Source organism: Ochotona curzoniae, unplaced genomic scaffold (assembly GCF_017591425.1).
Source record: "Ochotona curzoniae isolate NIBS_2020 unplaced genomic scaffold, NIBS_Ocur_1.0 contig_2688, whole genome shotgun sequence".
Lineage (NCBI taxonomy): Eukaryota > Metazoa > Chordata > Mammalia > Lagomorpha > Ochotonidae > Ochotona > Ochotona curzoniae.
The window spans coordinates 877,498-901,757 of record NW_024465553.1 but is presented as its reverse complement, the minus strand read 5'-3'; the positions used below and the strand labels follow the sequence as shown (position 1 = coordinate 901,757).

Here is a 24,260-nt window from a genome sequence, read left to right as displayed (position 1 = left end):
GAGCTGATCCAAAGCCAGGAGCCAGGAGCCTCCTCCAGGTCTCCCACTCGGGTGCAGGGTCCCAAGGATTTGGGCTGTCCTCCACTGCTTTCCCAGGCCACAAGCAGGGAGTTGGATGGGAAGTGGAGCTGCCGGGATTAGAACCAGCGCCCATATAGGAGATCTTGATGCGTTCAAGGTGAGGACTTCAGGTGCTAGGCCACTGCACTGGCCCCTAAAATTGCTTTTTATCTCTACTTGATTTGGTCCTCGATGAGGGGACTTCAAAAAATTTCGAGAGAAAACTGGACTTAAAAGATGTTTTTGAAAGAATTTGAAAACTCTGAAATCTGTATGCATAGTTTTATCAAAATACATGTTTTTTGTGAGCCATTTCAAGGCTTTTGTCAGGGAGTACTTGGATTAAAGATAACAAAATTGTATTGTTTTTCTCAAAGGAATCTAGACGTAGAAGCTTCTAGCTTTGGCTCAGCGGTTCAGTAAGATGGGAGTTGGCGGATTTTGGAAATGCTCTCTTCCTTTTCTTCTGTTTGAGCCCCGTGGCTCAGGACAGTGTGCAGCTCTGGCTGCGAGGCCGCGCTCGGCGCCGGGGGCCGTGCCGACGGACTGAGCCGTGGTGACGGAGACGCTGCTCTCAGATTGAAGCAGGTCCGACTGGCCAGAGCCTGCACGGCCACCGACGCTCCGCTCCGTGTTCAGCCGTGTTCTGTCTTGGTAGTGGGAGGGCCGTGGCTTGGCTTTGGGCTCTGCACTGTCCAGCAGCAGGGTGGTGTGACATGGGGTCAGCACGGTGCCACAGGAGAGGCAAGGCTGCTTCGCTTCCACAGCAGTGCAGCCCGGGACCGCAGCCCCAGCGCCGGTGTCCTGCATCGCCTCTGGTCCTGCTGCCTGTGCAGGCCGCGGAGCACGAGTCCCTCCCACCGCGTGGACAGCCGGATGAGTGGCCTAATGGTGGTCCTGGCAGCCGTTCGGGCGGCGCAGCGGCCGTGTCGCCCCCTGTTTGTGTGACTGCCTGTCAGCTAGATGACAGGACCAGATCACACCCGTTCACAGTAACCGTCGGTCCAACCGCGTAGATTAGCAGGCTGGATTCAAAGAGCCAGACCCGTCTGTCTGTTGCCTACAGGAGACACATCTCGCTGGTCCAGATCGGAGGAAACTGTATCTCGTGGATTTTCATGTTTTTATTTTCATTTCTGCAGAAGTTTTTTTTTCCTCATTAAAATAGTTTTCTTTAATTTTAATGAACAGTTTAATGTTCTGTATAACAGAACATTATGAATATAATGGAAACAAGTTTTATCAATTAATTAAAAAATTCAACATAAAGTGGAGGTAATAATTTGATATCTGTAATATTTAGTTTAAAAAATATTCCCAGCTTGAGGGTGAAACAATTTTGGATTCCAAACTCTAGAATCCTGGTTTTCATGTGAGCTCAGTGCAGAATTACAGTAGGAAAAAGCATTGTAACTTATTTCCTTCATCTGTCATAAAAATCTTTGGCTGCTACAGATCTCCCTTTAATAATGTATATTTAATGCCTCTATTGGAGCATATTGCTAATGCCATATTACACACACTCAAAACCCAAACAAAACAAGCATTATGTAGACTCTAAATGTGAACATTGCATTCTAATATTGATATTTAACTTAAGGTTTTAATGAATTTTTACCTGTTCAACTTTTTTGAAAAGACATTGAAAAAATAAGTATTTTTCTTTTTTTTTTTGAACATTTATTTTATTTTTGTTGGGAAGTCAGATATGCAGAGGAGAGACAGAGAGGAAGATCTTCTGTCTAATGACTCACTCCCCCCCACCCCAAGTGAGCGCAACGGCTGGTGCTGCACCGATCCAAAGCCGGGAGCCAGGAAGCTCCTCCAGGTCTCCCACACAGGTGCAGAGTCCCAAAACATTGAGCCAGCCTCGACTGTTTTCTCATAGGCAGGGAGCTGAATGGGAAGTGGAGCTGCTGGGATTAGAACTGGCACCCATAAGGGATCCTGGCATGTTCAAGGCAAGCACTTTAGCCTCTAGGCTATGGCGCTGGGTCCCCCAAAATATTTTTCTCTTAGCCTTTCCTGACTTCAGTGATGGCTGCAGCGATAAATGCGAAAGGAGCCCTTGCCAAGTTAGTCACTGCGAACTGAATAGGAGTGCCAAGAAACAAGCAAAATACTGTCTAACTTTAAACGAAACCATAGAGCAGTCCTGAAAAAAAACATTTTTTCCTGGTTCTCCAAAGGATAATTAGAGCAGAAGACATGGGGAAAGTCCCATAGCTATTACCAAGTACTTCAGGTTTTATACAGTAAAAATTTGGATAATAGCAGCATTGCTGGAACATTAACAAAAGTATATGCACTCCAGTTACCTTTGATTTAGCCATAATCACATATCTATGCTTTATTTTGGATAAAAATATATATTTTCATAAAAACCAATCATCAAACTTTACTGATTTCATATATGGACTCAAGTGGTAGTAAAAGGAACAGACCCAGTTATGACAAGGCGATTCAGGGACAGCAAAGTCAAGTTCCTCAGGAAGACCACAGTAGAAGATTAGAGATTGTAGCATGTACTCAGCCTTGTTTCAGTACTCCCACAAAGTATCATGTTAAACGGACTCTAATTTATAAAGGCCTTCAGTGTTCTTGCCGCTCTGCCCCTGTCCGGCCTCACTGGGGAGAAGGGCTGTCTCAGCTGAGCTGCTCTTGCCTGGCCTTCTGAAATTCTAGACACTTCACTTGTTTAAAATAGCTTGTTTGGTTCATTACATAGGTTTATTTAATTAGTTGATAAAAGAATGTGGAGTTGATTAGCACTGTCCATCCCTGTATCACCTGTCTGCACAGCTAAAAATTCTTCATTGATTCTGCTTCTTTACAATCTCTTATTTGCTAAAGTTGGCATCTTAGGTTGCATAGTTCCAGAAGTCATGGCATGCCCATCGTGCCTGTCAAGCCCATCCGAGGAGTTGACATTCCTGAGTTCTTGTTGATACCCATGGCGCTAGTCATCGTACTGGGCACGCTCGTAGGCTTGGGTCCCCCAGCAAAGGATGGTTGGGGCTGGACAGGAAGAACTGAGGTTCACGGCTCCAAAACTTTGAGTCATCACATTCCTAGGCTGTTGCATATTCTGTTGTTGAATCCTTGTGTTTAGCGATGGCTGCCTGGGTTTGGAAGGCTGCCTACCAGGTAGCAAGTTGTCCAGGCTGATGGTTACATGGGGGTCGGACCAAGTTGAGGGCAGGGTTTGGCTGAGGACTAGTCCTCTGCAGCACTGTGCTAACGTTTTGCAAAGGCTGTGATTTTGACATGGGCAAACCAGGTCCTGCAGTATTAGTACTCATCATAGAGAAATTCATTCTCTGGGGAGACGTCACGGTTGCCTGGGATGAGCCCGTTGGATCAGACAGGTCTGAAGAGTTTGAGGCAGCTGCTGGAGGACCTGAAGAAGGTTGACCCACTCACAAGTTGTACTGCTGACTGTGCAGCTCTGCCACAGGACGGGACTGAGGGCACTCCAGTCACCCGTCTCCACTCCCACCTGTCGCTTGGGAAGAGCTTGATGCAGCTGCTGAGCCAAAGTCCAGCACCTTCCCATGCTGTGGACGGGCTGGGGCCATCAAACAGATGGACAGGCTCACAAGAGGCCTGGCCTCTGGGCACTGGTGTCTTCACTGAAGCCTGAGGGTGTGGGCGGGAGAATTCTGCTCTGGACCGGCTTTGTCCCCCGCTGTGCTGTTGCTGCTCTGAGATCAGTGGTTCTGCAGGGATTTGCAGTGCGCTTGTGTCAGGTGGTGGTGGTCTCTGTCGCCTGCGTGATGTGGATATGCTCTGTCGTGGCCGTCTCCTCTTCATCTTTGAATTCACTTCTGGGAGATCTCCCTCTTCGGGCTTTCTTTTCCTCATTGCTATCTCTCTGGAGAATCTTCTTTGATTTCCTCCGGTACTTGCTGATGGTGTCATCAATTGTGCTTCCAGTTTTGTCACTCAGTTCACCTAGTTTATCACTGAGTGGAAAAGCACTCTTGTTTTTATCCTGCTCGTCGCATTTGGATTTGGGCTCAGGAACATAGCTCTCACTGTATCTGAAACCTCCAGCACTGTCAGGAAACACCAACACACGTGTCCTTGTTCTTTGCCTCCTCTCGCTCATCACGAAGTCTGTCATCATCCTGGGCAAACCCGACCAACTCCTTTGCCTTCTGGCGAATATTTATGCCGTGTTCATCTACAAAGTGGTAATTTTCCAGGGATCGCAAATCATAAATGTGGTCTCTGGCACTTGTAACAACACGCCCTGATCCATTCCTTCTGAGGTAAGCTAGGAGCAGCGATGACTTATGAACTCTTCGCCAGTTCTTTTTGTTGTCTTCTAACATTTGTGAGCAAAGCATGTTCATAAGTTCTGGAAACTGTTCGTACATACGTGTCGCCTTGGCAGTCTCCCGTGAGCTGCCCAGAAGGTCCCCAAGGGTCATCGTTTGTTGCTTCTTGAACTTTAAACTCTATCTCTGAAAAATTCATAAACACATTGGTGGCTTTGTCCACCAGCTCCCGCACCTTCCACGTGTCCTACATCTTGCCCGCACGGGTCGGGCCACCGCCTCATTCTCCTGCTCCCCACGGACCCCGGGACGCTGCTGTGCCGGGGCAGGTGCACAGCAGGGTTGCCGCTGCCTCCAGCTCCTTGCGTGACCATGGCCACAGCGCCAGCGGCGACTCATCCAGACAGCAGCAGGTGCTCATTTAATGCCCCCATTACATTCTTCACTGACTCATAGGCCATGCAGTGACATCATTTTCTTCAAGAAGGTTCTTGATTTTCTTTTTCATTTTTCATTTCTTCAGTGACACATTAGTCACTCAGTAGCATGTTATTTAACTTCATGGTGTTGTAAATTTCTATTTTTCTTCCTGTTGTTGATTGTGACTTTTCATTTAAGGGCATATATAATAACTGTGTAATGGAGTCAGTCATATCCAGATGTGAGGATGCAATGCAGTATGCATCTCTACTTCCAGATCAAAGATGGACTCCCAATGAAACTTTACTAAATCTTGACAGTGGGGTGCTGGTCTCTCTGCCATTGTCCATACCCGCAATGATGGACATGTGACTGTGTATGAAGAACTCTGTACTATTGTGATAATGTGGGGGAAATCTGTGTGTGTGTGTGTGTGTGTGTGTGTGTGTGTGTGTGTGTGTGTGTAAAAAGCCTATGGAACTGTATCATAAAATAATAATGATTGGGCCCAGCAGCGTGGCCTAGCGGCTAAAGTCCTTGCCTTGGACGTGCCTAGATCTCATCTGGGCGCCGGTTCTAGTCCCGGCAGTTCCACTTCCCATCCAGCTCCCTGCCTGTGGCCTGGGAAAGCAGTCGAGGATGGCCCAAAGCTTTGGGATCCTGCACCCGTGTGGGAGACCTGGAGGAGGTTCCTGGCTCCTGGCTCCTGATCAGCACAGAGGTAATGCAGTGTATGAAGCCAGCTTTTTGAGAACATCAGTAGTCAGTGGTGTGAATTTTAAGCTTTCTTTTGCTTTAAAAGACTTGATCTTCATCTTCTGTGTGAATATATTACGAAGTAATTTTTTGTATTTGTAGACGAAGAGAGTGAACGAAAGGACATTTTTCTGGACAAAAAGTTGGAAAGGAGGAATGTATAAAGGGTATTGAGGGGCTGGAGTGCATGTGGGATTGTTTTGGATTGTTAGCATAGTGGTGTTCTGTTTGATTTAGTCTCATGGTTTGATAGCAGTTGGGAGTTGGGATTCCTCACCTAGAGTAATGCAACAGGTGGCTCAATGATCGCTGCCCCCTGCTGCCCCCTGCTGCCCAAACGGGGGAAAGGCTAGTGGGGGTGCAGGTGGGTCACTTAACCTCTCATGGAAATAAAAAACAATTAAAAACATTTGATTCTTACCACAGCCTTTTAAACTTTTCTTTAAAATTTTATTTAAAGGGAGAACAACAAAGGGTTGGTGAGAGACCCATCTTTGTACTGGTTCACTTCCCGGACGGGCACAGCTCGCAGGAGGCCAGGCTGCGGCCACGGTTCACTTCCCGGACGGGCACAGCTCGCAGGAGGCCCGGCTGCGGCCAGGAGCACCGTCCAGGTCCTCTGCACGTCTACAAGGCTGGACACTGCGAGCTGTTGTCGGTTCCCAGCTGCTTTAGTGAGGAGCTGCTGGGACTGAAGCTGGGACTCCGTTATTGGATGCCAGTGTTACAGTAGATGGCAGTTTAGCCCATGCACCACAGTGCCAGCCCCATGGGTAAAGTGAAGCTCTTTGCACCCGGTGCAGTGGCTTCATTGGGTAAAGTCCTTGTGTTGCACTCACTGGCATCCCGTATGGGCACTGGTTCGTGTACCCAGCGTCCTGCTTCCCATCCAGCTGCCTGCTTGTGGCCTGGGAAAGCAGTCGAGGACGGCCCAAGGCCTTGGGACCTGCACCCATGTGGGCGACCCGGAAGAGGTTCCTGGTTCCTGGCTTCAGATCGGCTCAGCTCCAGCTGTCGTGGCCATGTGGGGAGTGAATCAGCGGACAGAAAATCTTCCTGTTTCTCCTCCTCTCTCTATATCTGCCTTTCTAATAAAGATAAATAAATCTTAAAAAAAAAAAAAAAAAGTGAAGCTCTATACCCCAGTCCCTCCTCTTCTGTGTTGAAGCACATGCTTTACTCATGAGCAACTGGAAGTTGCAGGTGCCTTCAGGACTTCTAACCTAATGAGCATGAGTTTGGTCCATGCTACCTTAACCGGATTTAGAACACTTATGTTAGCCTATAGTGGGACGAAATCATCTAGTACAAACCCTGGTTTATAAAGTATTGGCTATTTCATGTAACTTACTGCGCACTATAGCCAGAAACCTTTGGGAGATGTCTGTACCGTCCTGGGTCTCGTGGGCCTCCGCTGCCAAGATCCAAGGAATGGGGCCTTGTTACCACCAGCCTGGGAAGGGGTCCGCATTCAGAGAGGAGGTGTCATCAATGTGGGGCTGTATTTCCTTGATTTACCTCCTTAAACTTCAACTCTTAATCTTTTTATTAAAGGTTTATTAATTTTATTGGAAAGGCAGGTCAGATATCCAGAGAGAATGAGAAACAGACCTTCCCTCTGCTGGTTTACTCCAAAATGACCACAGTGGTCTAAGCTGAGCCGGTCCAAAGCCAGGAGCCAGAAGCCTCTTCTGGGTCCCCATGCCGGTGCAAGGTCCAAAGGCTTTTGGGTCATCCTCTGCTCCTTTCCCAGGCCACAAGCGGCGAGCTGGGTGGGAAGTGGAGCCGCCGGAATTAGAACCGAGGCCCATATGGGATGCCGATGCTTGCAGGTGGAGAATTGACTGGTTGAGCTGTTATGCCAGCCCCTGAATACTTGGTATTTTTTTTTTTTTAAAGATTTATTTATTTATTGGAAAGTCAGATATATAGAGAGGAGGAGAGACAGAGAGGAAGATCTTCCGTCCGATGATTCACTCCCCAAGTGAGCGCAACGGCCGGTGCTATGCCGATCCGAAGCCAGGATCCAGGAACTTCTTCTGGGTGTCCCACACGGGTGCAGGGTCCCAAGGCTTTGGGCCGTCCTCAGCTGCTTTCCCGGGCCACAAGCAGGGTGCTGGATGGGAAGTGGAGCTGCCAGGATTAGAACCAGCACTCATATGGGATCCTGGTGCATTCAAGGCGAGGACTTTAGCCGCTAGGCCATGCCGCCTGGCCCCACTTGGTATTTTTCTTACCAACGTTCTTGTTTTCCACATTTATATCTTGTGATCACAATGTTTTGTTTCTTCAACTGGAAGCTCCTAAGACTTGGCAAGTGCGGCGGTGTGTTCTCTCACCGCGTTGTCTTTGTGTGTATTCTGTTGTAGCACACGTCCCATGGAGACGGGCATCAAGAAGTCCCCTGCCGGGCCGGGCGCTCTGGAGCTCGCTGCAGGAACTCCATCGCTTCCTGCACGGACGAGCAGCCTCACATCGGGAACTACAGGCTGCTGAAGACGATCGGCAAGGGCAACTTTGCAAAGGTGAAGTTGGCAAGACATATCCTTACAGGCAGAGAGGTAAATATGACTCATGCTTCTTTCTCTTACGACATTGTACAGTTTGTTTGCACAGAAATAGTTTCTTGTTTTTTGTGGAAATAAACTGTACTGATTAAAAATTAAAGAATATGGAACCTACTACATTATGAGATTTACTTTGTCTCAAGATTGTAAAAATATTCTATATTGCAATTATGTCGCATCTTGCATATTTACTAGGTCTGCTGAATATCCCAGGGGATTATCATGAAGTAGACGAGTCTGATTCAGTCAGTGTGTGTGTGTGGTTTGTGTTTTGTTCAAAAGAATTAATTTGCAAGGCAGAGATCTTTTTTTTTTAACTTATTTTATTTATTTCGACAATCTTTACATAGTTAATTAGGGTACAAAGGTTTAAGGGCTACAGGAAAGTGGATAAGAGACTAGTATTTTTTTCCATATTGTTACCTTCATGTTTAAAGAAGGGTATTAAGGGAGAAGGTCCACCCAATTTCCCACCCTCCCCAGGTCCCGGATGTAGGGCATGCTCTGAGGTTCTTGCTCAGGTGGTTTTGATATTTCAACAGTTACGAATCACTGCCAATATTGCCACTCCAAGCACTATGAGGTCTTTGAAAAATCCACTGATTGACATAGTCCATCATAGCTGAGATGGTTGGTTGACCTGTTCTGTCTTCTGTCTTTTCTTTGTTAGGGTTCTGAGTCCAGCATTTAGATTAGAAAGATCCCCAAAGAAACTTTGTCTGAGGTGTTCTCAAACCAGATTCTTGTATGTGCTAGCAAGTACAGGGCCCGGTGCAGTCCGTCGCCCTGATCAGCTAGTGGTTGCAATTGCTGGGTTGGTTCTGTTTTCACTCCTGACTTCCACTGGAACCAATAGGTGTTGCAGTCCAGCCTGGTTCTGCCCAGCACATACTCTGCCCTCACATAAACCAGTGGGAGCTGCAGCCTAGTCGGAGTGACCCGCAGTAACCCCCACGAGGCCGCCCCCTACCCCTGGTTTGCCAGTATGTATAGCAGTAATCCATTATGTCCCACACCCCATTTCACCCCAGCCACTGTCTTAGTTTTATGCCCTCCCGTGGAAGTGGTAACCCAAGAGGGATGGGCCCACTATTTCCCTCCCAGGCCTCTCACACTCCCAGATTATGCGCTCTCCAGATAGTTCTGTGGTTTGACTTGCCAGAACTAGCCCCCAGTGCCAGCTTCTGCCAGCTGATGCTGTAGCTAAGCACAAACAACCCATTGCCCACTCTGATGTTGTTTGCACCAGTAGGAATAATCAGCCCAGCCTGGCTTTTTCCTGATCTAGTCCACATGAGGCGCACAGGTGTGGTAGCCCGGCCTAGTCTGGTCTGCCCCCATCCCAGCCTATGCTCTCCTGTGGGAGTAGCTGTCCAGCAAGGGAACCCTCCCTTATTCCCCTGTGGGCTCTGCTCCCTCCCTTCCTTGTTCTCATGCTGGTTGGGCACTGCGGTCCCTTCCAGTACAGGCAGCCTCACCTTGGCATTCCGTATTGTGCACTAGTCTTTGTTGCGACCGAACCTGGCTCGACCCACACTGTTCTGGGTTCTTGGATTTGCCAGTGGATGACGTGGACAGATTCAGCCTGGTCTTCCCCCAACCCCTGCCAATTGTATGCCAGTGGGTAACTTTCCATGAAGGCAGAGATCTTGCATCTGCTTGCTTGTTTACTCCGCACATGTCTGCAGTGGTTGGAGTGGGGCTAGTACGAAGCCAAGAGCCAAAGAGCTGCTTCTGGGTCTCCCGCGTGGGGTAGGGGTCCACGTACTTGGGCCATCTTCCACTGCTTCTCCAAGTGCCTTGTCAGCGAGCTGGATCAGAGGAGCTGGGCTAGAAGCAGCACTCCTGTGGGGTGTTACACCGCAGTGCCAGCCACCTGACTTGATTCTTGTGGGTTATTCTATCCTAAATTGCGATGCACGTCCTTTGTTTCTCTTGTCTGCTGGTTAAGCCTCAGACGCACGCGGGGGTAGTTTTATTACTGCGACATCTGTGCATTTCGGAATAGGTTATATCTGTGCTAATCATGCTTATTTTTCAACAATTTCCTGATTCTTTCTGCCATTTATACTTGTAGGTGTATTTTAGAAGCACATTTGCATGTTCTGAAAAACAGTCTCATTGAATTTTGAAATTGATTGGGCTTATAAATTAATTCAGTGAGAAAGTGTGATATTTTAATATACAAATTGATTTCAGTCCAAGAAAATAATGTGTGTCTCGGTTTTCTCAGTATTTGTAACTTTCTTCATCTAGGTTTTGTATAATTCTTGTTACGTTTATTCCAATTTATACATTTTTATAAGTTGAGATTATTGGAGGGAGGGAAGCTCCTGTGTGCTTCTTTCTTTTTTTAATATTTATTTTTATTTCAAAGTCAGATATACAGAGAGAGGAGGAGAGACAGAGAGTATGTGCTTCTTTCAGCCGACTGACCCAGTGTCGCAGGCAGCGCGTCTGTGGCCAGGGGCCTGGGGACTCTCTCTGTCCTCCCTGTGTGTCCAGGATGTGCGGGAGCTGCGGTCAGGACCAGAACCTGTGCTTTCGGATGCCAGACGCAGGCTGCCTAACCAATTAGAGACCTGCCAGCAAGATGCTTTGTAATTCTTATCGCTGTTGTGATGGAATCTGGACCCCTCAACCCTGCTAAACTAGGAATGTTTAGGAAGGCTCTAATTTTTTTTTTTTAAGACTTATTTTGTTTCAAATACAGAGTTACAGAGAGGGAGGAAAGGAGGGAGTAGGAGAGAGAATGTCCCATCCCACTGGTTCATTTCCTGCGTGGCTACCACAGCTGGGATTGGGCTGCTCCCAGGCACATTGCAGGGAGTTGGAGGTAAAGGCGAGCAACAACTTGAGCAGGCATTCTCGGCCTGGAAAGCATCAGAGGGAGTGACCCAGCCAGCTCCAGGAAGGCTGTAACAAGTTTGTAAAACATTTATTTATGTATTTTCATTACAAAGTCAGATATACAGAGAGGAAGATCTTCTGTCCGATGATTCACTCCCAAGTAACCACAAGGGCCGGTGCTGTGCCAGTCTGAGCCCAGGAACTTCCTCCAGGTCTCCCACATGGGAGCAGGATCCCAAAGCATTGGGCCGTCCTCAACTGCTTTCCCAGGCCACAAGCAGGGAGCTGGATGGAGCTGCCGGGATTAGAACCGGTGCCCATATGGGATCCCATCACGTTCAAGGCGAGGATTTAGCTGCTAGGCTACCATTCTGGACCAAGTTTACTTGGTTTTTAATGAGTGTGTAGACATTTACAAAGCTATTATCAGTTAACATTTGTAATTACTAAAACCTAAAATTCTTAAATTTTTTTTCTAGGTTGCTATAAAAATAATTGACAAAACTCAGTTGAATCCAACAAGTCTACAAAAGGTAAGATTATTATTTTTAGTGCTAATTCCCATGTAATTGTTCCAGAAATACCTTTTTTAAAAAATATTACTTATTTTTTTATTTGAAAAGCAAAATTACAGAGAGAAGGATAGATAGAGACATGTCCTCCTTTCACTAGCTCATGCCGGAGCTGCATCCCGATTTCCTGCCATGGGTTCAGGGACCCCAGCACTTTGCCTGTCCTCTTCTGCTTTCCCAGGCCATAAGCAAGGTGCTGGCGGGAAAGTGAAGAAACTGGGACTCGAACTAGTGCCCCCGTTGGATGTTGGCTGCAAGAGTGGATGATGAGTCTGCCATGACATGGCGCTGGTCCCCATCCCTTAGTTTTAACGTACAATGTTTTGTGTGTGTGAGAATTTAGCCATTGAGCCATTGTACCAGGTCCAGATATACTGTGTTTACTACAATAAACTTTCCTAGTGCTCAAATGAATGCAGCTTGTATTTAAAATTTACAGTTTAATTAGGTTATTTTTAAGATGTATTTATGGGCCTGGTGTGGTAGCTTAATGGCTAAACTCCTCACCTTGCCTGGATCCCGTATGATCACTGGCTCATATCCCAGCTGCTCCACTTCCCATCCAATTCCCTACTTGTGGCTTGGGAAATCAGAAGTGGATGTTTGAAAACCTAAAAAAAAAAAAAAAAAGATTTTTATATTTTTTTCTTGAAAAGGCAGATTCAGGACCAGGCACCTTGGCCCAGCAGCTGAAGTCCTCACCTTGAACGCACTGGGATCCCATATGGGTGCCGGTTCTACTCTTAATAGCTCCACTTCCCATCCAGCTCCCTGCTGTGGCCTGGGAAAGCAGTAGAGGACGGCCCAAAGCCTTGGGACCCTGCACCCGCGTGGGAGACCTGGAGGAAGTTCCTGGCTCCTGGCTTCAAATCAGCACAGCACCGGCCATTGTGGTCACTAGGGGGGTGAATCATGGGATGGAATATCTACTTCTGTGTCTCTCCTTCTCTATATATCTGACTTCCCAATAGAAATAAAATAAATCTTAAAAACAAAGTTAGAGAGAAAGTGAGTGATCTTCAATCACTGGTTCATTGCTCCAGTGACCACAGTGGCTGGAGATTGCTGGTCTGAAGCCAGGAGTTTGGGTTTTCCAGTATCCCGTGCGGGTACGAGGTCGGTCCCCACGCTCTGGGCCTCTGTGTTTCCCGTGTATTCATCTGTTATCCTTTGTATGAGCATCAGGTTGGAGAGAAGCGATGGAGAATGAAAGATCTTCGTCTGCTGGCCTGGTCTTGTATGTGGGTGCAGGGCCCCAGGACTTGGTCCATCGTCCGCTGTCTTCCTGTCTGGAGGGGGAGCAGTGGCCGAATGGGGTGCTGGTGCCGCAGGTGGAGGATCCGCTTGCCAAGCCACCGCGCCGGCCTGTCATGTTAGTCCTAGAGCCTAAGGGAACATTCCCATTTCTGCTACAGCTGTGGGATTTGATGTTGGCAACTGACTTTGCAGAAATCATGTGCCTTTTTTGTTTGTTTTGTTTTGTTTTAGCTCTTCAGAGAAGTAAGAATAATGAAGATTTTAAATCATCCAAACATAGGTATTTCTGCTTTCTTAAATACTTTTGGGTCTAAATACATTCTTGAAAGTGTGTCATGAAGCTAAATATGTGTTCCAGAAGTGATAGAAGGAGGCTCTTCTCCCACAGCCAGGTACACTTTTAATAAAATCTATATATGCAAATTACTGGGTTTTGTATTAGCTTTTTGAAATGACTGAAGATAGGTTAAAAATGTAAGTATCAAACATTAATTTAAAGCAATTTGGTAGAAACATTGTAGCCAAATTTTAATTTTATTACAATATTTTAATATATTCAGAAATAAAGTTAATTACATTTCTTTAGTAGAAAGAATTGTAGCAAGTCAGAGTTAACGTCTTTGAAGGCTTAATATTTTTTGCTTTGACTGATTCTAAGAAAATACGTACAGAATAGTGTTTAAAAGATGGGAGACTTTTACCTAATGAGCTGCTCACTGGGGATTGTTTCTGAAGCAGAGTTGTGTTCACATCGTCCTCTGTGCAGAGCTCTGTCCAGGGCTGCTGCTGGATCGGGGAATCGCCCTTGCCCTGCTCTGCAGGTGCCTGGGACAGTCCCGACACCTGTGCTCCCAGGGTGGTGTGCACGTCTCGTGCCTCGCCCTGTGGCCAGGTGCTGAGTCCGACACCTGTGCTCCCAGGTGCTGAGTCCGACACCTGTGCTCCCAGGGTGGTGTGCACGTCTCGTGCCTCGCCCTGTGGCCAGGTGCTGAGTCTGACCATCCAGTCGGTGTTCCTGGGATGACTCAGGTTTGAATCTTACGTGCACCATGCAGTGCAGGAACAGGCTCAGTCTGTTACCTGCACCAGGCAATACACACCGTGGATGCAGCTGTCTGATCAGTTCCACCCCAACCCTGGAGCTCATGCAAGTCAACAGTTGTCACGGCCCAACCCAGCACAGACCTAGTCCTTATGTGTACCAGCAAGCTGCAACCTAGTTGGGGCAACCCCCAGTAACCCCTGCTAGGTCTGCATCTAGACCCAGATTTGAGTGGCAGCCTCTGCTTCAGCCATTCGGTCTCTTGTGCTCAGCAGTGGGAACTCTAACCCAACCAAGGCGTTCTCTTAGCTGGTGATCAGACCTGCTCCCAGGCACAGATCTTGTACTAGTGGTTGCTCTGACTCAGCCCAGCAGAGCCCATCCTGCCTTGGCCTTGACTGTTGCATATCACAGCCTGGCCCAGCCCAGCCCCAGGCCTGAATCATATGCTCATAGGCAGGAGCTGCAGCCACCAGGGGAGTGTCCCCAAGTTCCCCCACCACTCCCAGAGCCAGATTTCACATGTGCCAGTGGGTGCTAGGCCCTTACCTGATATACTTTGCCCCTCTGTCAGATGTTGTGGGCCACCCAACCTATTCTTGGGTGCACTTGTACGTGCTGCAGCTTGAATTAGCCCGGCCTGTTTTCAGCTCTGTGCCCTTGAGTGTCGCAGGGTTCCCGGGTCATGCCTAGGTCAGTCCATCGCTACCTGCAGCTGTTGAGCAAGCCAGCAGATATTACACTTCCACAAGTGTGGGCCCAGACGTGGTTCTCTCATGTGCTGCTTAGTGTCGTTGCGCAGTCTAACTTTACCTGTCCCCCGTTCTAACATTCATTGGTGGGTACTGTGATCTAGCCCTGCCAGGCAGGCCTTTGTCCCTAGCTCAGTGTGTGCTGGTGGGTGGGAGTTGACAGTGGTCCATGTTGAGTAGCCCAGCTCTGGTCTTCCCTGTGGGTGGGTACATTAGTGAGATCCGGGAAGTGGCTTCCCTCCTCCAAACCACTCAGTCTCAACCCGCTTGCTTAACTGCAAGTACAGTGGCCTTGTCGGTGGAAGTTCCTCAGGAGCCATTCCTCATCCTCAGCGTTCTCCCGCAAAGGCCCTCCCTCCCTCCCAGCCCTGTACCTCCTCGGTCTCTGTGCCCAGGAGCGCGCGGGCTTCCCAGCGCAGCTGTGCGGAGTCCAGTCATCTGGTGGGGTGGTGTGCTGACCTGGAGTTCTGCCTGCCCATAGGGTTCCAAGCTCCTGGCACATGTTCTGGCCTGGGATCCTGCCCCTCCGCCCACCCAAGATCCAAACATACTCACATTCGCCAAGCCCAAGTCAGATATACAGAGAGGAGAGACAGAGGAAGATGCTCCATCCAGTGTCACTCCCCAAGTGACTGCACTGGCCAGTGCTGCGCTGATCCGAAGCCGGGAACCAGGAATTTCCTCCAGGTCCCCCACACGGGTGTAGGGTCCCAAAGCTTTGGGCCGTCCTCTGCTGCTTTCCCAGGCCACAAGCATGGAGCTGGGTAGGAAGTGGAGTTTCCGGGATTAGAACCGGTGCCCATATAGGATCCTGGCAGGTTCAAGGCGAGGACTTTAGCTGCTAGGCCATGCCACCAGACCCTACACCCCCTGCTGAATTTAATTCTAATGTAAATAGCAACATTCAGGAGATGGGCAGAATGGCTTGCTTAGTCTTGGATTCAGTTTAGTTGATTTTAATAAGTGATTATTTCTACTTGTTTTGTTAGTGGCAGTGGAAATGTTTGAGTAATAACGCATTGCTATGGTAACATCTCACCCACTGAGAATTGTTCTTTACAGTGATTTGCAGTATAATCCCTTCTTGTTTCAAGGAACCTTTTTTTTTTAATCATAAATTTGTTCTTTTATGTTCATATAGTTAAGGGCGTGCCCATGTGGACCACCGATTAGGGAAGGGAAGGTTGAGGAAAGGGGGAAAGTCGGTGCAACGGCTGTTGGCGGTCTCTGTGAGGGTTTTTCTTTTCCATATATCTGGGGGAAATGGAGACAAGGGAAGGGAACCGCTTCCTGCAGCTGCGCGGCGTCCCTGCCGTGGGATGGCGGACGGCCACGTGATCTCAGGTTTCCCAATGTGGAACATGTTCTCAGGCTGCTGCTGAAGTGGTTTTGGTAGTTCTGAGATGCATTGATTTTGTTGCTCCAAGGATGAAGAAAGCTTCCCAGTCCACTGGCCGACACAGTCCACCTTGGGGTCTCCATTTGCTCTAACACTTGCCGTCAGAGCATGACCAGGGAAGTTGTCCAGTTTGTGGTGCCCTCCATGGTACTAGATGTCCTCTGCAGGCCTCAGTGAACCGGTTGTCATGTCTCCCAAGTGATCTGGGCATGCTGTCCACTGCACTGGATTAACAACTGTGGAGACCCAGTTCTGACACGTGCACTCCATGGGCAGACCCCAAATCCTCCAAGTTACCCCATGGATGGAATTTTGAGTTCAGTGTTCCTAGACCATGTCTGCTGGTATCCCTGCATGTTTTAAGAATTAGCTCTGCTGGCACACTGATGTAGTTAACACAGGTTCTGTGTTAGCGCGCTGCTTTTCTCCCACCAGTGTCACACTTTCCTGGTCCAGTCCATAGCCGGGGAGGAAGGCTTGTTCTTGGTGACGGTTCCCAGAACACCGGGTGCTGTTTGGTCATTCAGGCCGTACTGACGGATGCATGGACCTGTCCTTGCCGCAGTGTAGTAAGCCTGAGCTGTTCTGGGAGGGCTGCCAGGGCCAGTCAGGGCCAGGGGGCAGTTAGGGCAGATGGGCTTGGATGGGGGCTCTGAAGTCACACTGTGTGGGCACCCAGAAAAAGGATGTTTATGGAATTCTATGTTTGTTAAAGTCTTTTTCTTTGTAATATGCGATAAAATTCACTGGAAGTTTTGAGGATCAAGTGCTGAGATGTTTAACAGAGTTGCTTTTTGTGGGTTTGATTCTTAAGTGTGGTTTGTACATACAGACAATGGTTTCTTTTTCTGCTGTATCCTATCTCTTCCCCAGTGAAGTTATTTGAAGTCATTGAAACTGAAAAGACACTCTACTTAATCATGGAGTATGCAAGCGGAGGTAAGAACTCTTTCTTCTAAAGGACGCTCTACTGTGTGAGTGACTGTTGAGGTTTTTGCTAACACCCAGAGTCACAGTGCAGACGTAGCAGACGTGCAGGTGATCGCTGTTAGGGTTATCAGTTGATGATGTTCAGGATCTGTTTTGTTGTAAAATATACGTGTTGCAGGATTCACGGTTCTATCCAGTGACGAGTGCACAGCTCACTATTGATGAGGACATGCATGTGGTCGCACAGCCCTCTCCACCATTCTTACCAGAGCCTTGACACTGTCCTCATTAGACAGCGACTCTGCGGGCCCCTGGCCCCCGTGCTTCGCACAGGCCTTCCAGTCCTGGCTTGGCCTGGTGTGACTGCCTTGTTTTAATCAGCATAGTGTCTTCCAGATCATCCATGTCATACTATATGGCAGAACTTCCTTTTAAATCAGTAACAATCTGTGTGTGTGTGTGTGCGCATATGAGCACACATTTGTTTATCCCAAGTGTTGGTTTTTTTGATATATTTAGTGTTTTTGTCTATTTGGAATAAATATGTGTTCCCTGTTGTACCTTTTGTGTATCACATTCCATGCCATCTTTCCCAAGACCAGAAATGATTGTAGTAATTAGGGCTGTATTTTTGTTAAAGTAGAAATGAAAGACTAGTATTTATTTGCCTATAAGGTTTTAAAGTTGTAAATGTCTTCTGAAATATCTGTTTGTAGGTGCTGTCATTTTTAAAAAACATTTATTTATTTTTATTTGAAAGGCAGATTCACAGGGAGAAGGAGGGACAGAGATGTGTTGGTTCACTCCCCAAGTGGCCTCAGTAGCCAGAGCTGAACTGATCAGAATCCAGGAGTCAGGAGCCTGCTCTGGGTCTCCCACACGGGTGCAGGGTCCCGAGGCTTTGGGTCGTCCTCCACTGCTTTCCCAGACTACAGGCAGAGAGCCGGATGGGAAGTGGGGCCCCTGGGACGTTAACCAGCACCCACTGGGATGCTGGCATCTCTGGCAGTGGGTTTGCATGCTATGCCACAGCTCCAGCTCCTCCGTCAAGCTGTTGATTTGCTAGAATCTTAGAACTCATCCAGGGTAACTGACATTTGTAGAAGACATCGAGACCTGGGGACATTCTGTCACACAGTCCCACCTCCGTCCTCTGCAAGCCTTCAGAGATTTTCAGTATAACTGCTTAATATATTCTTAATATATTTTTACTAAGGGAAAAAGACAAAAGGTCTGGATTGAATTCTTGGATTATAAATTTACTTCCTGACTAACAACTTAGCAATTGTGAACATGGCTGTAGTTCCAGAAACCTCTGAAGAGATTTAGGTTGTACTTGGATTTATAAAAGTATTTAAAAGTTATATGGATTGGTCTTTATCTGTGTTTCTGTACACACACTGTTGGGCATAAACTGTATGATTTTGTTTGAAAGCTAAAATTATTGCCATACAATTTGTACACTCCTCTTGTTTTTACTTATTAAGTGCCTGTTTTTTCACATTGTGTGCTTTTGTGCAAATAGAAGTTCATTCATTTGGAAAGTGGTGACATTCTGAGCCAGCATTTAACCCGTAGTCCTCATTCACTGAACACTTACTGTAAACTGACAGTATAGACCTTTTTAAAAGTCAATATGCACTCTTTATACTTGCTGTATTATTTGAAATTTTTTCAAATAAAAAGATCATTATGCAGTTCAACAATAGCATGGAAATATATGTGATTTGTACTGTATTTATTTAGCATTAAAATTGAGAGTTTAAAAATCAGAACTGTTGGCTTTGTGTCAGCTTGCCGTGCCGCTTGGCTAAGGTGATGCAGCCGGGAAGGCGTCTGTGTGCTGCTTTCCCGAGGCGAGCTTCTCTGTTGATCTCAGAACTGGTCTTTATTGTGCATTGGAATACAGGCGACAGTGCTAATATGTCCTCTAGTGTCACACCTCTTGCTCAAGGAATTAATACTGCTTGAACTCCCACAGATGTCCTTTGGGGGGTCACTGGTCTCACTTCTGCTGAGCCCCCTTCCTGGTGCTGTCCAGCTCAGCTCTGCCAGCTGCCAGCTCCCTGGGCCTGGTGGCTGTCGTCCGTCCCTGCTGCACAGCTCATTCGGGGACATCCCGATTTCTCCCAGGGCCTGAGGGATGCTGCTCAACACACACGCGTGCGCACGCACGTTCTTGTTTCTTTCCCTAGATGTATTAAATGCGGCCAGCCTGGCTTTCCCTACTGACGTGGGTCCTGAGCGGGGAGGCTGTGTGGTGTGTAGTGCTGCGCGTCCCCAGAGGCTGGCCAGTGCCCGCTCAGTAATGAACACAGCCGGGAGCGCTCGGCTCTAGTCTCAGTGAGGATAAACTTTCTAAACCACAGAACCTAGTTCATTTCAAGTTTCAATTTTCATTGCTCAGTTCTTATATAAGTGTGTAGAACGGAAATACCCTTCAAATTTTATCTAATTTAAGCATGTGAGAATTTGATTTTAAAGCTTTTCTCCAGTTTAAAGATTATGTTGATTACTTTAAATGCCTAGATCAAAACCATGAGACCAATTTAGTTCAGATTCAACCTGTTCTGGCTAACTTCATAGCTATACATAGAAAATAAAGCATTGCTGAAAATAGAACATTATTAGTTTATGCCAAAATTCATACTCAGAAGTAGGACTTCTGCTCACTTTTATTTCTCTCAATTGTAGGTGAAGTATTTGACTATTTGGTTGCACATGGAAGAATGAAGGAAAAAGAAGCAAGAGCTAAATTTAGACAGGTACGCTCCGACACGGCTTTAATGGTTAATAAGGTTTTCTTGCTTCAGCGTGATGCCAGCAACACAGGCTGGTCAGCCGCTCCCACTCCGGCGCTGCCCTGCTCGAGGCAAGTCACGGGGCCATCCCAGGGTGAGGGTTGGAATGTCAGCCTCACCCTGAGCCCTCCGATTTTTAAAAGTTGAAATTTAAGAAGTAGAGCCTTTAGTGCCCGGCATGGTAGCCCCGCGACTAAAGTCCTCACTTTGCACATGCCAGGATCCCGTATGGGCGCTGGTTCTAATCACTGCGGCCTCACTTCCCATCCAGCTCCCTGCCTGGGGCCTGGGAAAGCAGTGGAGGACGGCCCAAGGCCTTGGGACCCTGCACCGCTTGGGAGACCTGGAAGAGGCTCCTGGCTCCTGGCTTCAGATCAGCTTCGTCCTGCTGTTGCGACCGCTTAGGGAGTGAGTCATTGGACGAAAGATCTTCCTCTCTGTCTCTCTTCCTCTCTGTATATCTGACTTTGCAATAAAAATAAGATAAACATTAAAGGCTCTACTGCTTTTTTTTTTTTTTAATAATACCTGTGAATCCATTGATTAAACCAGGACTGGTTATCATCAGTGTCCATTACACAAGGCTGAGTGTGACTCGCGGCGGCTTGGTTTAGTTTACCCAAACTCTGTGCAGACAGTGTTGGTTTTTATTTTTTTTTAATTTTACTTTATTATTTTTTATATTTTTTTATGGAAAGGCAGATATACAGAGAGAAGGAGAGATAGAGAGGAAGATCTTCATTTTCAGTCCCCTGATTCACTCCCTGAGTGGCTGCAATGGCCAGAACTGAACCAATCCAAAGCTAGGAACCCGGAGCTGCTTCTGTGTGTCCCACACCTCCCACGCGGCTGCAGGGTCCCAAGACTTTGGGCCGTCCTCGACTGCTTTCCCAGGCCACAAACAGGGAGCCAGATGGGAAGCAGAGGAGCCAGGAAACAAACTGGTGTCCTTATGGGATCCTGGCATATGCAAGCAAGGATTTAGCGACTAGGCTACCTCACTGGGCCCAGAACTCAAATTCTTTATCATGATATTGTGTTAGTGTTTACGGTCGAGTCCCCGGCTGCTTCCCGCAACAGGCCATGTTGTTAGTCCACTGCACACGGCGCGGAGTTCAGCAGTCTCAGTGCAGGGGCGATGGGGTTCAAGGAGCCATCACTGGTGACCTTGGTACAGCCGACAGCTGTGCCAGTCACAGGGCGGACATTTCTTGTGCAGATCCCGATGTGCATGCAGCTTGCTGCCAGCAAGCAGGAGCTGGTGCCAAGCAGCACACTGGAGTGAGCTGCGCCACCAGCCACCCGCCCACTGCTCCTTCCTGGCCTCTGCCAGCTGCTCCTGGGAGGCTCAGCCTGTCACTAACCTAAACCTAGATCAAGTGACTCAGATTTTTATTTTACTTTTTTCTTATTAGAAAGTCAGATTTACAGAGAGAAGGAGAGATATATAGAGAGATTTTCCATCTGCTGATTTACTTCCCAAGTGGCCGCAACATCTAGAGCTGAGCCAATCTGAAGCCAGAAGTCAGGAATCTCCTTCCACGCCTCCCATACAGGTGCAGGGTCCCAAGGCTTTGGGCCGTCCTCGACTGCTTTCCCAGGCCACAGGTGGGGAGCTGGATGGGAAGTGGAGCAGCCAGGATACAAACCAGCACCCATATGGAATTCCAATGCATTCGCGGTGAAGACTTTAGCCACTAGGCTACTGCGCCGGGCCCCAGAATTATATTTTAAATTTGCTGCCAAAATTCAGAAGCCTTGTACCAGGAAAAAAGATTTCCTGATGCCATGGCCTAGCAGCTCAAGTCCTCGCCTTGAACACACCAGGATCCCGTATCAGCATCAGTTCTAACCCTGGTAGCTCCACATCCCATCCAGCTCCCTGCCTGTGGCCTGGGAAAGCAGAGGACGACAGCCCAAAGCCTTGGGACCCTGCACCCGCATGGGAGACCCAGAAAAGGCTCCTGGCTCCTGGCTTCGGATGGGCACAGCACCAGTCGTGCGCTCACTTGGGGAGTGTCATCGAACGGAAGACCTTTGTCTCTGTCTCTCCTCTCTGTATATCTGACTCCGTAATAAAAATAAAATTAATCTTTAAAAAAAAATTCTCTGTGTGTGCTTTTACAGAGAGACTGGGTTTCTAGGACATGGAGTTACTGTAACCCCCTGTGCCAGGCAGGACGCTTGCCACAGACTGCTGCGGCTTCTCTGCAAGCACCCGGAGGGTGCCTGTGCCGCCTCTGGATTCTCAGTGCCACGCTGCCCAGGGGCTGGCAGATGGTCACCGCCTTCACTAACACCCCTTCCTGTGAGAGACCGACAGGAAAATGTCCCACAGAAGCACAGTGCGCGGCATGAGCTTGTTGCCATAGATGAGGGCTTTTTGCCATGTTTGTCAGCATTCTTTCTTCACCAAGTGAGTTGTATTTTTGAAGAGAAATCTAGATCCTCGCTCTTTGTTCCTCTTCCTCAGTGGCTGGCAGTGTTGGTGTCTCGGACCAGCTGCGTCATGCTGGCCCCCACGTGCTGCCCGATGGCAGAGTGCAGTGTGGGTGCCGCCTGTAGCATCAGGTTATTTTGGAGCTAAAGGAAAATAAAATCTTTGTTGCTTTCAGAATGGGCAAGATGGTCAAATATGCGTCAAAAGCAGGCTAGAAATGATGTAAGAAATCTCAGTATGAGAAAAAAATTCAGAGGCCCGGCGGTGTGGCCTAGCAGCTCAAGTCCTCGCCTTGAATGCACCGGGATCCCATATGGGCACCAGTTCTAATCCCGGCAGCTCCACTTCCCATCCAGCTCCCTGCTTGTGGCCTGGGAAAGCAGTAGAGGACAGCCCAGGGCCTTGTGACCCTGCACCTGTGTGGGAGACCTAGAAGAAGTTCCTGGCTCCTGGCTTCGGATCGTCATAGCACCGGCTGTTGCTCACTTGCGGAGTGAATCATCGGACGGAAGATCTTTGTCTCCTCCTCTTTGTATATCTGACTTTCCAATGAAAATGAAATAAATCTTAAAAAAGAGAGAAAAAAATTCAGAAAAGCAGATCCAGATACAGAATGGGAAAATTGGAAAAGGTAGAGGAGGCATTTGTGAGGTTTTGTCACCAGTGTCCTGGGTAATGGGTCTGTCCCTTTGTTCCGAGAACAATGTACAAATCTCAGCTGTTTGTCTTTCCACACTGCTCTGTGCAGCAGCAGTGCTGGTAATCCAGCAGAGTAGATGTTCTGAAACATGTCTTTTGACCAGGATTTTTGTGTCTTTAGTTACTTATGAGTGGATCTAATGTAACGAGTATTCATCTTAAATAAAATAACGGTCCGCTTGGCGGAAGCCTGTTTGTGGCGCCCTGCTGTGCTCTAGGCTGCCAGTCGGCTGTGGCTTCACTCCGAACAGCCTGTGTCGGGGTTTATATACCCTGGAGATGGCCCGGCAGGTGGGTGCCTCAAGAGTGCTCACTGTTGCTTCTTCCTTCCTTCCTTCCTTCCTTCTTTCCTTCCTTCCTTCCTTCCTTCCTTCCTTCCTTCCTTTCCTTCCTTCCCTTCCTTCCTTCCTTCCTTCCTTCCTTCCTTCCTTCCTTCCTTCCTTTCCTTCCTTTCCTTCCTTCCCTTCCTTCCCTTCCTTCTTTCCTTCCTTCCTTCCTTCCTTCCTTCCTTCCTTCCTTCCTTTCCTTCCTTTCCTTCCTTTTCTTTCCTTTTCTTTCCTTTCCTTTCCTTTCCTTTCCTTTCTTCCTTCCTTCCTTCCTTTCTTCCTTCCTTCCTTCCTTCCTTCCTTCAATATATTTATTTCTATTATAAAAAGCAGATTTACAGAGAGAAGCAAAGATAAAGATATTCCATCCAGTGATTTACTCCCAAATGGCTGTAACGGTTGGAGATAAGCTGATCCAAAGCCAGGAACGAGGAACTTCTTACGGGTCTGCCATGTGTGTACAGGGTCTAAAAGCCTTGGATCGTCCTGCACTGCTCTTCCAGGCCATAAGCCCGGGGCCAGATGGAAAGTGTAGCAGCTGGGATGTGAACTGGTGCCCACATGGGTCCCGGCTGTTGCAGTGGGAGGTTTAGCGAACTGAGCCATTGCACTGGCCTACTGCCTTTTTTTTTTTTTTTTTTTTTTTTTTTAATCAACTAAGACAACTTTTTTTATTTGTCTTATATTTCACTGGGGAAATGTAATTATAAAGTTTAGCATACATGGCCTGGCACAGTGGCCTAGTGGCGAAAGGCCTCACGTTGAACGTGCCGAGATCCCATATGAGCGCCGGTTCATGCCCTGGCAGCGCTGCTTCCCATCCAGCTCCCTGCTTGTGGCCTGGCAAGACCCTGCACCTGCATGGGAGAGCGGGAGGAGGTTCCTGGCTCCTGGCTTTGTATTGGCGTAGCACCGGCCGTTGTGCTCACTTGGGGAGTGAATCATCAGATGGAAGATATTCCTCTCTGTCTCTCCTCCTCTCTGTTTTTCTGTCATTGCAATAAAAATAAATCTTTATTTTAAAAAAATATTTTTTAAAATTTCGTTTGTACACTAATTTTAAAAAAAAATGTATTTATTTTTATTGCAAAGTCAGATATATACAG

At 47.8% G+C, this 24,260-nt stretch overlaps 1 protein-coding gene and 1 pseudogene across 3 annotated transcripts in view; one reads left to right on the top strand and one right to left on the bottom strand.

The window, feature by feature from the left end:
* Positions 1-24,260, top strand: part of MARK3 (microtubule affinity regulating kinase 3) — a 60,044-nt gene that overhangs the window by 8,520 nt on the left and 27,264 nt on the right. For all 3 annotated transcript variants that reach the window (XM_040975024.1, XM_040975022.1, XM_040975021.1), the window contains exons 2-6: positions 7,889-8,080; positions 11,416-11,469; positions 12,997-13,045; positions 16,832-16,897; positions 19,583-19,653. In XM_040975024.1, the coding sequence (XP_040830958.1) occupies positions 7,889-8,080; positions 11,416-11,469; positions 12,997-13,045; positions 16,832-16,897; positions 19,583-19,653 (432 nt within the window). The remainder of the gene's footprint in view (positions 1-7,888; positions 8,081-11,415; positions 11,470-12,996; positions 13,046-16,831; positions 16,898-19,582; positions 19,654-24,260) is intronic.
* LOC121153182 lies at positions 2,944-4,596 on the bottom strand (annotated as a pseudogene).